Source organism: Carcharodon carcharias, chromosome 14, assembly GCF_017639515.1.
Source record: "Carcharodon carcharias isolate sCarCar2 chromosome 14, sCarCar2.pri, whole genome shotgun sequence".
Taxonomy (NCBI): domain Eukaryota; kingdom Metazoa; phylum Chordata; class Chondrichthyes; order Lamniformes; family Lamnidae; genus Carcharodon; species Carcharodon carcharias.
In genome coordinates, this window is record NC_054480.1 from 17,717,719 (window position 1) to 17,734,207 (window position 16,489).

Genomic DNA, 16,489 nt, shown 5'->3' on the forward strand with positions numbered 1-16,489 from the left:
CACCATGGGAACCCAGGTCACAGTGGAAATAAACCGGCAGATACAGAAACACGGTGCACAATCTGATACCCAGGCAGTCATCAATTATTGTCAGGAACCTGCCTCATGACATTAATGAAATAGAGCTGACAGGCTCTTTCGCAGGATACAACAATGTGATGGAACTCCATATTTAACACCAAGAGTAGTGGCCAGAAGAGGTAGGAAAGGGCCTGGCCCAGGGCCCACACACCATCGAAGGAGGAGGGTCGGGAAGGGCCAGACAGGTGAGGCACTAGGCGCTTTACCCCTTACAGAATCACAGGCCTTGCTCTGCTCTTTGACATGTTCTTTCCCATTTCAATCTCAAAGAACAACCATCCAAGCAATTCCAAGAGCTTTCGCAGCTTCTTGAAACTTTGATGGCAATCCTGTGTAAGAGTTAATGCATTGTGAACAACCGCCCTTGTGCTGAAGCCTGCACACTGGCATATGTACTCTTATACCCAAAATCCTATTGGACTGTTCTGCACAGTGTTGAAATAATACTCAGCTTCTCAGTGCTATGTCTACAGTCTAGGGCTTCCAGGCTTTTCTCTTGCATGCAAAATACCTGCAGTAGACCCTGTGCCGAATTAAATTGTCTTTAGACATCTGGTAGAAGGACTTGCTGACACAGCCTGCACACAACAAGGATGATATATCTAAGTAGGAAAAGATTTTCGGTAGAACTTCCCATGGTAAGCTCTCGGTGGTGATCAGACTTCCAGATCTCAATTTACCTCCTTTTGCTCCACCTAACTGGAAGAACCTTGAAGGCAGACTCAAATTCCATTTACGGTGGCCTCCAGCTGTCCAGGCCAGCAACGCACGCTGCTGCCGCTCTCTTACCCAGTGCCATCCAACCCGCCATCTGTTGCCATCGAAACCGGCCAGACAGGCAGAGCCAGGAGAAGGAGAGGCAGAGGGGGCTGGGTTTAAGTCTCAAAACAGCCAAGCCCCAGGAGTTGGTTATAGCAAATTGAGAATTTGAAATAGAGAAGTCAAACCCAAAGAGGAACCCACTTGCCCACACTTTATTAGGGAAATAGGTTGTGGTGGGGGAGGGAATAAGAGGAATCTGCTTCGAAACAACTGTCACCACTTGTTTGTGCTCCAGCCAGGTGTGAAGATTAAGGAAGCAGCATCCCACGATGACAAGGCTCAAACAGAAGTCCATGAGATAAGTAGGAATGAAAGGAATGAGGTGCGTCCTACTAATTGACCGATAATTGCTGTTGTTCAGAACAACAGCAATCATTGGTCAATTAGCTTGTTAACTGGGATGTTCTACACACCAGATTGGCTGCTTTGGACACTGACTATCCAGACTGACAGGTCATTGGCCAATGAGTCCAGATCCCCTACAGACCCAGTGTTTAGGACCAGGCACTCCTCTCTCTAGGGCCCTGAACCAACCTATTGCACAACTAAAGGAGTTTGCAACTAATACATTCATCACAGGACTCAAACTCCTTGTGACTGGTATAAACTGTTCATTCATCATTATCTTTATCCTCTTTCTCAGAACTATTTTCTTAATGTGTCATTTCAAAGATCCTGCCTCTTCACTCTGGGCAATTTGCCACATAATGCTCTTAAGAGTCACAGCTAAAGCATCTGTTAACTTGTCCTTGGGCATATCTGGAATTCATTGCCCCATTATTAACATTCCAATTTCATCTTCTCCCGGTATAACCAGAATTGCTAAACATGCTTTCACCACCATTTTCTCTGTCTTTAATCCCAATCATTGATGCCTGCATCCAGCATCTGAAATATTTTGATTGGGCAACCGTCAAATCTAATACCCTTTGGCCTGTAACATCCGAGCTCCAGGGCAGGGTATCTGGGGGGGTACTCGAAAGATGCGCCAGGGAACCGCCCCCCAGATGTTCCTAGGTAAGGATTGAACTACCATTGCCCAGGAAGTTCAAACTTTCAATGGCAATTGCTCTGCACTGGGAACTATCTGAAAATGCAATTTAAAATCATAAACATCAGATATTTTCAACTGTATAACAGTAATAGTTACCCAGGAAAGTTAAAAGAATTAAAACCACTCCTAGCTTCAGGGTAACTATTGTACTGACCTCCACCCCACGAGACCCCCAGCAGCCCCCAACAACCCCCCAAGACCTTGCCCACACACCCCCCGCAATCCCCCATGGGACTACCCCCACCCCCATTAAACCCCCCCTGCAGGGCTACCTCCACCTCTCTGAGGCCCCACGGGACCACCCTCCACACCACCCCGACTACCCTCACCACCTGACTTCCCATGGGCCCCCCAAACAGGACTCCTCCCACACTGCCCCAACCCCCCACTGTACCCCCTGACTACACCAACCCCCGCACTAGCATCCCAACCCCATCACGGGAAACCCCTACCCCCACAACCAACATGGAACCCCCTGACTGCACCCCACCTAACTGAAGCCCCCTGACTACATCCCACCCGACTGACCTCTTCTACTGAACACCTGACCCCACCCAATCAACCCCCCCCACTGACCACCACCTGACTCCCTAATCGACGCCCCCCTACTGATCACCTGACTCCCATCTCCCACTGAGCAACTGATAGTCACCCTTCCCGAACGACTCCCTCCATTAACTTCCCTCCCCCCCAATCGACCCGACCCAACCTTCCCCCTCGCACCCCTCCCCAACCCTGCCAACCCAACCCACTTACCTTACAAACTACCTTCTCCCTGGATTGAAAGTGGCTGGACCTTTGAACTTATCTGCTTTACGGCAGCTAGTGCTGTAAAAAAGGAGGGTGTAGCCTCCTTACCTCCAACTCTGCAGCCATTGACTGGAGGCCTCAGGAGCGTGCTGCCCTATAGAGCTCTCATCTGCCGAATCAGAAGGTTGGGCGAGAAAAGACCGCCTGGATTTCAAGGTAGGAAACTAGGAGTGGAGTGGCAATCCAACTCTGGCTGCCACTTTGCGGAAGTTCCGGCCCTTTGTGTCACAACAGAATTTGTTCCATGAAGGCTGAAGAGAATGACTTTCTGCAGGTATTTTTTCTAAAGGCGCGAACATCTGATCCACCAGAGTCTTCTTCTCTGAGAGTTGGACTCCAGTCAGAACCAGTTTTGCTTGTCCATTTGGGACACCCAAGCACAATCTAGTTATTTAAACACTAATATTGATCCAGGAATCCCCAAATTGAACTTTGTCAACGTTTTGTACAATTTGTTAAAGTCTATGACATATTCTTCCATGGAATGGGCATCTATTTTCTAAAATCCATCAAATTCTGACCAGAATTGTAGATTTCATCCTGGCATTCTATTAGAAAATAGATCTTCATTATTATCCAACTGACTAACATTCATCATATAAAATTCCATACCTATGATCTTACTTGCTGCAGAAATCTAAAAAAGGGTAATCCAGATGAATCCCGCATTCCAGCTCTTGATCCATCGATTGGTAGGATATGACACTTCAGATGTATATCCAAGTTTTTTTTTCAAATGTGATGAGAGTTTCTACCTCTGCCACCTTTTCATAGTGAGTACCTGATCCCCAACACCCTGAGTGAAAAAGATCTCTTCAAATCGTTTCTAGTCCGACCAATTTAAATCTATACCTTTTGGTTATTGAACCCTCTGTTAAGATAAATAAGTCTTTTCTATCCACTCTATCTAAGCCCCTCATAATTTTGTGCACCACAACTAAATATCCTCTCAACCTCCTCTGTTCTAAAGAAAACAACCCCAACCTATCCAAGCTTTTCTCATGGCTATAAATTCTCCATTCATGGCAACAATGTCATAAATCTCCCCTGTACCCTCGAGTGCTTTCGCATTGTTCCTGTAAGATGATGACCAGAACTGTGCACAGTACTCTATCTGTGGCTTAACTAGTGTTTTATACAATCTGAGCATAACCTCCACGCCCTTACATTCTATGCCTCAGTTAATAAAGGAAAATATTTCCATCTAAACCACCTTATTCACCTCCTGCTTCAGGAATTTATGGACGTGCACTCCAGAGCTTCTCAGTTCCTCTACATTTCTCAATATCCTATTATTTGTTGTGCACTCCCTTGCTTAGTTTATCTTCCTCATTTGTATTAACTTACACTCCTTCAGGTTGAATTCCATTTGCCACTTTCCTGTGAACATTCCATTGATACCTTTCTGCAGTCAACAGCATTCTTATTAACCACATGACCATTTTTGCATCACCTGCAAACTTCTTAATCTATATTTAAATCAGTGAGAGAAAAGGGACTTATATAACTGAAACCTGCAGAACCCCAGTGCAAAACAGCCTTCCAGTCACAAAAAAGCACCCATCACCCCTTGCTTCAGCTGTTGTGCCAATTTTGGATCCAACTTTCCCTTGGATCCCATGTTTATACTGTTCTGACCAGTATGCCAAATCCTTGTGGACGGCATAAAATGGACGACCTTCACCCTTGTTACCTCCTCAAAAAATTCAATCAAGATGACCTGACATGGCCTTCACTTGATTGCCTCCTGACTAATCCGTGCCTTTTTAAATGGCGTTCTATAGAAATCATCGATTTCACCCAAAATATTAATCGTTTTCCTCTTTTCAAGGTTTTATTTCCAATTTTCAGCATAAACTGAATATTGATCTGCAAGTGCGCACATATTATAATAGTTAAATTTAGTCAGTTAAATAAATCCCATGGTTCCTACTCATCACGTATCTGTTTCAATCTATTACAGTCTTTGGTAAGATTGCCAATAAAGTTTCACTTTTGTAAAGGATGGCACACTCCACTTTGTGTGAAGAATTTAACTATTTAAAAAAAATAAAATTATGCAAATCCCCAGTATCTCTATGCCGCCTATTGCACGGTGCATGTCCCTAGGAGCAGCCCTGAGGAGCACGTGGCTGAGAGGCTGTCAGGTCTCGCGAGCTCCGAGAGCGACGCATGCGCAGTCCGCGTGTCATGTCGGGGCGGGGAGACACACTGAAATTACCAGCGAAACCGGCACCGGGAGGGATCCGCTTGTCGGACGGTCACTGAGGCCCGAATAACCAGCGCTGGTGTGAGAGAGAGTGAGCGCATACACCCCCTACCTCACCCAGGAGCTGACGGTGAGGTCCCGCCCCTCCTACCCAGGAGCTGACTGTAAGGCCCCGCCCCTCCCCCCTCGGGACTGATGGAAACCCCTCCCCCTCGGCAGACGGTGAGCCCCCCGCCCTCCCCTCTGCCCCCCCTCCCTCCCCTCTGCCCCCCCTCCCTCCACTCTGCCCCCCCTCCCTCCACCACCCTGCCCCCTCTCCCTCTGCCCCCCCCTCCCCCTCCTCCCTCCACCACCCTGCCCCCCTCCCCCTCTCCCCCCTCCCCCCTCCCCCTCTCCCCCCTCCCCCTCTCCCCCCTCACCTCCCTCCCCCCCGCCCCCTCCCACCCTCCTCCCCCCCGCCCCCTCCCACCCTCCTCCCCCCCCACCCTCCCCCTCTCCCCCCCCCACCCTCCCCCTCTCCCCCCTCCCACCCTCCTCCCCCCTCCCCTGCCCCCTCCCACCCTCCTCCCCCCCTGCCCCCTCTCCCCCTGCCCCGCTCCCTCCTCCATCCACTGCCCCCCCGCCCCCTCCCTCCCTTGCCCCCCTCCCCTGCCTTGCCCCCTCCCCCCTCCCCGCCCCTGCCCCCCTCCCCTGCCCTCTCCGCCCCTGCCCCCCTCCCCTCCTCCTCTGCCCCCGCCTCCTCCTCTGCCCCCGCCCCCGCTCCCTCGCCCTCCCTCCCGCTACCTCGCCCTCCCTCCCAGACAGACTGTGAGGCACTTCTCCCCCCAACCGCCTCCAAGGGGCTGATTGTAAGCCTCCCCCGGGGTTAAATTGTTGCCAGCATTGTACAGGTTATAATACATTTTGGGGGAATTATTTCCTTCATTTTCCCTATTATTTCTTTTGTACCTAATTTGAGATTGCCGGAAACGAGCGAATCGCAGAGTTTGTTTTGGTTTCGTTTGTTTTACTCCCTCCTCTTCGCCGCGTCCCCAAAACTCCCAGTTGCATCCGGCTGATGGTTGGGTGCCACTCCATTCTTCCGCATTTTTTTGCTTTTTCATCTATCCGTTTTAACTTAAATAAACCGGTGTATATTTTTAAAACGGGCTTGCAGAAAGCCCAGTTTTTGTTTTGGTGAATTGTTTGCTTTGAGCGGCGTTGCAGTGCCATTTTATTGTTGTTGCTCCACTTTTGAAAATCGGCAAGTTTACCGAGAGACTGAGGAGGCGGGCCTTTGCAACGTTTGTGGTATAGATCTTCATCTATTCCATAAATTACTTTTCAAATGTTAAGCACAGGTGATTTGAAAGTGTTCAGTGGCCTCCCGTGCAGCTGTGTACGTTGCTACTGTTAGAACAGGAGTTGGGAGTTTTAGCGAATTGTTCCTAATTTGTTTAGCAAGCAAGTGAAAAAGCTTTAGAGAGGGTGCACGAAAGATTTAACGAGCGTGGTTCTTGGATGGAGGGACGACATCAGTTATGTGGATAATTTGGAGCGGCTGGGGCTGTTCTCCTTGGAGAAGGTTGAGAGGTGTCTTGACAGAAGTTGTCATAATCATGGGGTCCAGAAAAATTGCTCCCATTGGCAGAAAGATTACAAACAAGAGGATGCTGATTTAAGGTGATTGGCTAAAAAAAACCATTGGTGACCTGAGAAAAAAAAACTTCTTAGCAAGATGTTAGGGTCTGGAATATGCACTGCCTGAGTGTGATGGAGGAAGATTGGATCGTGGCTTTCAAAAAAAGTATTTGATAATTATCTGAAGGGAAATAATTTGCAGGGCTATGGGGAGAAGGATGAACAAGGTGAAATGCTATTGCAGAGGGGTACGGACATGACAGACCAAATGACGGCCACCTCTGCTGTTAACATTCTATAATTCTGTAACTGGGTAATGGATGCTGCTGTGATTGTGTATGTAAGGTGGATCAGTTCAGTTCTTTGAATACTCTCTTGCTAATGTGCCATTTTTTACTTTTCCCATCATAGGGCTTGAATTGAACACAATCACTAAAACAAGACCAGAATTTTTAACGTTGGACATCCACTGGAGTCAGTGAATTCATTCTAATGCTAATGTAAACTGGCTACACTGTGATTCAACAACAGGCAACTTCTTTATGGAGACACTTCTGCAAAATATCTTGGCTACCTACCCGTGTATAAGATACAGTACACTACTTACAAAGAAACTGGAAGCTAGAAGAGTGTGTGACAAATTTTGGATTTTCACTCGAATGTGTATTCCACTCCAGGGTCCGTGTACAAGTAAGTAGAAGACTGATGGTTCTTATTCTGCTCAAAAGGACAGTGAGGCAAATTTAATCACGGTCACCCATTCTATTCAATGTCTTCAGTGATGTTTTGGCTGACATCGTCCATCATCTTATCTCCATCAGGTGTTCTGGAAGATTTGTAGCTCTTTTTTAAATACATGAAATTGAGTTTGTCAGACTCTCCAAGGAACTTAATTGTACTGTACTCTAATTGCAGTATTGTAATCTTTGCATGGCTGGCTCAAGAAGGGACCCTGAAGAATTTGATTGGAAAGTGCTATGGGAATCAATCCAAATTATTTATTTGTATTGGTATCTTTGTTTTCAGGTAAATACCAGCTTTAGCTTAAACAGTTATTTGGGATCATACTGAAAAGGATCTAAAGAGGTTCTATTTCTTATCTTTCTTTGCTTCCAGATAAGTCACACTGTTGGTAGAATTTGGGTCCAAAATATCCTGCTTCATGGTTTGAAACCCTTGGGCATGGAATGAAAGAACTTTCTTCAGTCCTTGTTAGATGTCCAGAACCAATCTATGAGAAGGATTTTATTGCAGAAAGAAAAAACAGATTGCACAGGGGATAAAACTTTTTGGCCTACATTGATGGGAAGCAGCTTTCCAATGGGCACATCTCCTTGAGAGCCTAAACTAAGAAGTTGGTGATGAGCAAGTGTGAGAAATGGCAGTGCATTCGAAAATATAGAACATCAAGATGGTTGGCACATAGATTTCCTACATAAGACTTGCCACCATGCCGGCACCATGCCGGACATAGCTTTCCTTCATATGGGGAAATTGAAGCATAGCACTACAGTTGCTAAAAGGCATTATCTGGAGGCTGAGTATGAGGCCAAAATATCTGGAATTTGGGCCTACAATGTAGTGGCTGCTAAAGCTTTGTACCTCCAGCTTGGTGGGGTATAGTGTCTGTCCATGCTGTGGTCAGGAGTGTGTTCAATTTGTAGTTTCTGATATGTCAGGTGTGATCTCTGATTGACCGTCTAGTGAGTGTCTACTTTGGGGCTTCTTTGAAGTCAATATTGATTCCCAGGTAACTCATCAGGTGAATGTTGGATCCAAATAAGCCCTGTATGGTTTATTCAGTAATCCATCACGTGAGCCAGACAGACAGACAGGCCTGCAATATCCAGGATACTAGTCTTTGTATAGACCAGACTTTTTTTTGAACTGCTATGAACCTTTTCAGATCCTGTTATCCAATGATGTGATGACCTTGTATTCATCCTTGTGGCCTATAAGTTTAAAAAAAACACTCCACTGTTATCATCTTTTTCAGGTTCAAATGTCTTTACCCAAAATCAGAATGAGAGGAATTGAAAAAGATAAACATTATTTTATTGTGATAAAAGAATTTACCGAAAGCAGGAAGAAGATCCAAAAGGGCTCAATGGGATATTTCAACAGGTCAGAAACTGAGGAATTATCTGCAGTTGTGGAACATTGCAAAAAAACTATGAAAGTGAAGAAAGAAGATTTAAAAGAAATCAGCAAAGATGAAGCAGAGTTGCTTCTTGAAATTCAGGACAATTCTCGTCGATACGAACTTATTCAGGATGAAAAGCTCTTCAAATCTATTTCTAACCTACAAATTAATGACATTGTAAAAGTGAGATGGAGCAGTGGAACATGGGTGGGAATTGTCAAAAATATTAAAAACTCTCCACGAGAGAGTGGACTGAAACTACAGGGATCATTGTTTCAAGTTGAGTTGGTGGTAAGTAGCACACAACAAGTAAATATTACAGGGTGGGCAGTGTGGCAGCAGTTCCTGGCAAAACTTTATAACGCATTCCAATTCCAGAAGGCATTTGTAGTGTGAAGGGCGATGATGAACTACCAGATTTTTATCAGTTGGTATATATTTTGCAGAGAAGGGTTTGAGCTTGAAATACTTCGAGATAGTTGGATCTGGCTTATCCAGCCGTGAATTTCTTTTACTTCGTGACAAACTCCTTGTCTTAACTGTATCTTACTGTGCTTGTGTAATATTCAGCTACTTAGCTCAGAAGGACTTTCTGGTACCCAGTGGTTAATCTGACATTTTCCTATAGTTTGAATTTTCACTGTTTGCATTGAGGCACAAAATTGGGTAGATAAAGTGATTTGAGTTTTTTGCATACATGGGCTGTTTTTATTCTTTAACATCAGATTTTGATTTGAGTTAGTCAGAGTAACATAATATAAAAGGACATGAAATGTACAAAAACTGTAATGTTTTTCCATCATGCAATGAAGCTGAGATGGTTTGGAAAACTTGAACATGCAGATTGTTTTCCATATTAGAGTGGGAATGATCTTTTAGTTTTCTCTGCTTTGGAGTTTCCTTGTACTGCATTCCTTCCCCAAACAAAATGGGATGGATACTTAATCCCAGGCCTCTGACAGTTGGATCATCCAAATCCTCTGAGTCGATCGCGTTTCGGATTTCAGATAATTTTAGTTTTCGGATGCCGCATATAGGGCTGGGCCTAATTACATTACAAAGGCCTAAGCCTGGTCTAGCTATAGTCTAAATAAAATGGCTAGAAAAGTAAGATGTATCATTGAATCATACAACATACGAATTAGGAGCAGGAGTAGGCCACCCAGCCCCCTCAAGCCTGCTCCGCCATTCAATAAGACAATGGCTGATCTGAATGTAAACTCAACCCCATTTTCTTGCCTATCCTAGATAGCCTTTCACTCCCTTGTTAATCAATAATCTATAGCTCTGCTTTAAAATATTCAAAGACTGCTTCCGCTGCCTTTTGAGGAAGAGAGTTCCAAAGACTCTCAACTCTGCGAGAGAAAAAATTTCTCCTCGTCTCTGTCTTAAATGAGCGACCCCTTATTTTTAAACAGTGACCCCTAGTTCTAGATTCTCCCACAAGAGGAAACATACTCTCCACATCCACCCTGTCAAAACCCCCCAGGACCATAAACATTTCAAATAAATCGTCTCTTACTCTTCTAAATATAGGTACTTGTAATAAGTTTCCACCCATGGCGCTGTCTGCGATTTTACTTGTAGGGGAGGATTTAGAGTGTCTGTGAGGTGTTCGAGTCGAATGCATACAAACAACTAGACTTCCTGTGCTAAAGGTTGGTTGAGGTTGGTGAGATTCATGTTGGCTCGGATCATGTCGACTCGGGTCAGAGACTTCCCAGTGAAGGTCGGGTGTAGTCATACGAGCATATGAAATTGGAGCAGAAGCAGGCCATTCGGCCTCACAAGCCTGCTCCACCATTCCGTAAGATCATGGCTGAAGAAAACTATTCTCTTCGTCTCTGTCCTAAAAGGCTGACCCCCTAATTTTAAAACAGTGTCCCCTAGATCTGGACTCGCCCACAGAAGGAAACATCCTTTCGACATCCACCTTGTCAAGGCCATCCAGGAACTTGTATAACTTCAATTAAGTCACCCTTTACTCTTCTAAACTCCAGTGGAAACAAGCCCAGCCTGTCCAACCTATTCTCATAAAACAACCTGCTCGTTCCAGGTATCAATCTAGTAAACCTCCTCTGAACTGCCTTTAGTCGGTGAGGGTCAGGAACTTCCCGTGCTAAAGGTCAACGAGGTTCAAAAAAAGTACGGTTTATGGATGTGTTCGGTTTTCAGATTTACGGATAAAGGATGCTCAACCTGTAACAATAGGAGAAAGCTTTTGATTTCTTTCCTTTATGGTGTGTGCTTGCATTTATCTATCCCTCCCTATGATGACTTGACTGAGAAGGAGTAGGGATTTATATGTCCACCAAATGATACTATATATTAGAATATAATGCATAGTACCAGTGAGGATGTCCAATTTAATTTTCACTACAAGTATATTGTAGATAATGTAACTTGCATGCGATTGTTCCATAGGTTGTACAGTTTTTTTTTTGTTTGTGTTAGGTAGATGAGTCTCTGGCCATATGGTTCTTAGTTTGGTTGCCTGTATGATTCATCTTTGGTCCCCTCGTTTCCAGTTCTTAGGTAAAAGCTATAGAAAGTGATCCATTAATTTTCTTTGGGAATGTTTTCTTATTTGTGATTTTCATCACTGTTTGAGAGCGGTTTGGGGCTGTGTATTCAATTGAAGCATTCCAAAGGGAACTAGACTGTTATCAGAAAAAGAAGAATGTGTGCAGGGTAATGGGGAGAAGGCAGGGGACACGATGGGCCAAATGACCACCACCTGTGTCCTAACAATTCTGTGATTCAGTCATATGTAGAACTTATTTTCTTCAAAACTTCAGACTCCCACAGAGCAACAATTTGTAAGTTATACTGCCTATTAGCAAATGTTTTCTTTTCTCTCCTATCTCAATGCAGGAGGGAGAAGACCATAAAATGAAGGGGAAGAAAATTGATAAAGACATCTTAATTGATGCAGGAAATATCATTTTTGCGAGTAATACTGAAGTGGAATCACCTCGTACAAATGATAAAGAAAGTAAATTGTATAGTGATGGTAAGTTCAAACATCAGCTGACCCTTTTTATTGGTGCTGGCTAGGAGTATATTTTGTGCACACATCTCCCTATGTATTAACACCTATCCATGGGATTTGAACATTTTATTTTAATGCTTATTTCCAAATATCTCCATATTCTAGATCTCTGACATTTTATAATATTCTCATCTATTGATTAAGAGCTGCTTTACCAGATTTTGTTAATATAAATCCCTTGTGAATCGTGGAGAGGGATCTCCTTACATTGACTGAAGATGGGTACTGCAATCTTCTATCGCTGTTGTGATCCTCATAGAGACCGATAACTTTAAAAGAAATAATTGAATTCCCAGCAGCCAACTTAAAGGAATTGCATGACAAGATTTAGTTTTAAGATTTTTACTGTAACAAACAATTAATGTCTTAACATAACAAATAATCCCGTGTCACATATATATTTTACAGCCCACTTTCCAAACAATTGCAGTCTTTTCAGGAAACAGTCCAAAGTCATGACCAATTTCCAAAGGGTTCACGAATCCCTGTTTCACTGAATTGTAATGTCCTATAACCATCAACGATTCTGTCCTCTGAGAATTCCCAAATCAACATTCAGCAGTAAGGCACACTCCGACGATTTTTTCTCCCAGCCCCGCCAGGACAAATCTTCCAGTGTCCTTAAATCGTTGTGGCTTCCTTTTCTGTGACCAGTGGACAAGCTTTCCCCAGCATTCTGTCTGGCAGCTAACAGGGAAGACAGCCTTATCCCTCCCTAACTGCTGTGCCTTCTATCATTCTCTCTCTCTCTCTCTCTCTCTCTATTCAATGACTCTGAGACAGAAAGTCTATAAAAACAGGAACATCTGCTTCTGACTTTGTTTCCAGGGTGAAAACATTGCACCTTGCTTTGAGTATGCCTTAATCTTGATCTCCTGGTTCCCAAGGGTACACAGGGTTGTTGTCAGGCAGAACTCATAGCTGGTCACATGGCTTTCTTCATTACTCCATTTTACCTTAAACTAAAGAGATGGTCCAACACATAACCATCTTATAAAAGATTGTATTTGTAACACACTCCGAATGAGGCAGATTCAGAATGCTGGTGCAACTCTGGCTACATGGCTTGAAGCCTGGAAAAGAAATAAAATAGACATTAAAATTCCTTTCACGTTACAGTGGTATTCAAATTTTTTAATATCTATCAAATAATAAGACATTGTTTTCTTAATCTTGCAAAGTTCCTGTCAGTACCTAAGGGAAAATAGTACTATAATTGCAAAAAAGATTTAGTATTGGCAACAGTCATGTATCTGCTAATTAGTTAACAGTACAAAAATATAGTAAAACTACGTGAAAAATACTCAATTTAGCTATTAAATATTTTATGGTGTCCTACCCATTGATTCTGTGATCCTTTACCAGGTTTTTGTAGCATAGATCCCACAAACTGGAAGTGGAGCTCCCTGTATTGACAGAAGATGGGTATTGCAGTCTTTTTTAATGCTCCATGGGTGAGGCAGATTCAGAATGCTGTTGTACTCCTACAAATGTTGGCATAATGAGGTTGCTTTGCTCTGCACAATACATGTGGGACAATTATGAACCAGGAGATAGCAAGGCAAAGTCACTTTAGAAAAAATTCCAAGAGGAGGTATGCAATTGTTTAAAAAAAAAATCACCCTTGAAGAGTGGAGCAGATAGCATAGATCTCTCTTTATTTTTGTGAAAATCCAAATTTTGAAAGGCACAAAGAAATAGACGAGGAAAAATCTCGAACTTTATAGGCTACCAGAGGTTCTTTTTGTGCACCCTTTATTTTGAAATTCTACATAGCTTCTCCCCTGAATCAATTCACCTGCATTGTAAAAGTCTTTATCTTTTTGTGTCTGATTTATTGAGTATATTATTAGATGATCATGTTGGTTTTTATGACCAGGCTAATGAACCATAAGCTACCCGTGTGAGATGCTGTTTTCATTGCCCACCTCCATTTGTCTTAGGTGAAAGTGATTTTCTTGCAACAAGGATTACAGACAGTTTGCTATCATGCTACCACCATATCTTTAAAACAATTGAGTTGTCTCTACTGAGTATAGCACATGGAATGAGGCACCATTACTGTTACCAGATGTTGTGATTTCGATAGCTTGGATTTCTTTTTCAAAAGCTGCTGCATATCAAGAATTAAACTCCTTTAGTAAATTCTCCCATTTACTTTCAAAGTAGTATAGAAGATTATCCTAAATCAACTTACAAAATAAATTTGTAAGTCTTTTAACCAATTCTAAAATATAACTTTATTGTCCACAGTGATTTGACCAGTATTTGCATATGCAGGGAACAATTGATGGTCATTATCTTAAAGATGTGGTTCCTTAAAACTAGTTGAGTTACAAAAACTAAAATAAACAACTACCAAATGTACACACAACAGTGACTTTGGGATTTGAACTCTATACTAAACCCAGACTAAGAAAATTTTTGTCGGACAAAAGGGGCACCCACTAATTTAGAATGTAAACTAACAAGGTTTATGGGCCAACAAAGATTAATACTTAACATACCACTAGTTGAGGCATGGCATGATACAATGTTTCCCTGTGGATCCTAGGATCTCTGGGGTCTTCTCTTCTTGGTTCCTGGAATTTCTGGAGTCTTCTTGGTCCTTGGGAGCTGGTCTCTTGACTCTTGAAGTCTTAAAGATTCTACCTTACACAACTTAATTCTAATGTACATATAAAAGCCCCTTGCAGCTTTAAGACTTCAAATTTCCTATTCTATCTATGTCACAGCCATTTACTGAATGCTTTCTCTCCCAGTTTATAATTGCTGCTGAGTGCTGAAGGCAGCTTTTACTTTCACTTTCTTAAAGCAACTACCTCTAGTCATAATACTGAATTCTAAGATAAAAGCAAAAAACTGTAGATGCTGGAAATCCAAAACAAAAACAAAAATACCTGGAAAAACTCAGCAGGTCTGGCAGCATTTGCGGAGAGGAACGCAGTTAACGTTTCAACTCCGAATGACCCTTCAACAGAACTAAGTAAAGATAGAAGAGAGGTGAAATATAAGCTGGTTTAAGGGGGGAGGGGGGGTGGTGGTGAGACAAGTAGAGCTGGATAGAGGGCTAGTGATAGGTGGAGATAACCAAAAGATGTCACAGACAAAAGGACAAAGAGGTGTTGAAGGTGGTGATATTATCTAAGGAATGTGCTAATTAAGGGTAGAAAGCAGGACAAGCAAGGTACAGATAGCCCTAGTGGGGGTGGGGTGAAGGAATCAAAAAAGGCTAAAAGGTAGAGATAAAACAATAGATGGAAATACATTTAAAAATAATGGAAATAGGTGGGAAAAGAAAAATCTATATAAATTATTGGGGAAAAAAAGGGTGGGGATTGGAAAGGGGGTGGGGATGGAGGAGAGAGTTCATGATCTAAAATTGTTCAACTCAATATTCAGTCCGGAAGGCTGCAAAGTGCCTAATCGGAAGATGACGTGCTGATCCTCCAGTTTGCGTTGAGCTTCACTGGAACAATGCTTCAGACCAAGGACAGACATGTGGGCATGAGAGCAGGGTGGAGTGTTGAAATGGCAAGCGACAGGGAGGTCTGGGTAATGCTTGCGGAGATGGTGTTCTGCAAAGCGGTCACCCAGTCTGCGTTTGGTCTCTCCAATGTGGAGGAAACCGCATTGGAAGCAGTGAATGCAGTAGACTAAATTGAGGGAAGTGCAATTGAAATGCAGCTTCACTTGAAAGGAAGAAGGAAGACATGTCAGAGGAACTGTTTTTGAAAGTGGCATCATCAGAACAGATGCGACGGAGGCGAAGGAACTGAGAGAATGGGATGGAGTCCTTACAGGAAGCGGGGTGCCAGGAGCTGTAGTCGAAGTAGCTGTGGGAGTCTGTAGGCTTGTAATGGATATTGGTGGACAGTGTATCACCATAAATTCTACCTGAATTCTAATACTGATCTAATACTAACACCTTGGACTTCTTACGGAAAATCCTGCGCCTTGTAGATCCTTGCAGCAATCCCTAGCTTTTAGTTACTCTGCGTTTCTTGCAGCAAACCCTAAACTATATTTAGCTCTGGGTTTCTTGCAGTAAACCCCAAACCTTGCCTGGCACAACTACTAGCTCCTAACTCTCTTCTGGCAAGAGCCTCCTTTTAGCAAGTCTCCTGAAACTAAAGGTACCCCTGGCAAATGCAAATACCCCAAAGCTGCTGCTCTACTTTTATACCCTTTTTTCAGGCAGCTTTTGCAACATTCAGCCCAAGTCTGAGCACCTGTGTAAATACAACTAACTTTTCCCAAATATTTGTAACACCTACCAACAAGAAGTGAGCTCATGGCTACCATACAACAACCTAACCTCAATTTGCACCCTATATTTACAATTCTTGATCAATGGGAGAAGTACTTATGGCTTCCCTACATCAAATTAACCTTGACTTATACGCTTCTACAATTCTAGCCTTCAGGCCATCCTTTTAGCCAATCAGTATCCCAGTTTTGGCTTCTGTTTACTGCTAATGCTGGACTCAGGAGCCCAAATGCAGCATGTGTCCCAACCATAACCTTGGTTCACTTGTGTTTTTTTTCTAAAAGCTACACAACAGTATTTTACACTTAGAAATGCCAACTTAAAGACTTCTTAATATTCCAATAATACATAGAAATTAAGATTTTCCATTTCTAAACTTACGTACAGTACAATTTGATAACTTGAGCCTTATTAATTACATAAATGTG

At 43.2% G+C, this 16,489-nt stretch overlaps 1 protein-coding gene across 7 annotated transcripts in view; it reads left to right on the top strand.

The window, feature by feature from the left end:
- The first annotated feature begins 4,954 nt into the window (after positions 1-4,954).
- cyldb (cylindromatosis (turban tumor syndrome), b) overlaps positions 4,955-16,489 on the top strand; it is a 28,582-nt gene continuing 17,047 nt past the window's right edge. The window contains exons 1-5 of one of the 7 annotated variants that reach the window (XM_041203763.1): positions 4,955-5,106; positions 7,008-7,286; positions 7,512-7,622; positions 8,593-9,030; positions 11,614-11,752. In XM_041203763.1, the coding sequence (XP_041059697.1) occupies positions 7,527-7,622; positions 8,593-9,030; positions 11,614-11,752 (673 nt within the window). In that variant the 5' untranslated portion in view covers positions 4,955-5,106; positions 7,008-7,286; positions 7,512-7,526. The other 6 variants (XM_041203766.1, XM_041203764.1, XM_041203765.1 and 3 more) reach the window with 6 other exon arrangements.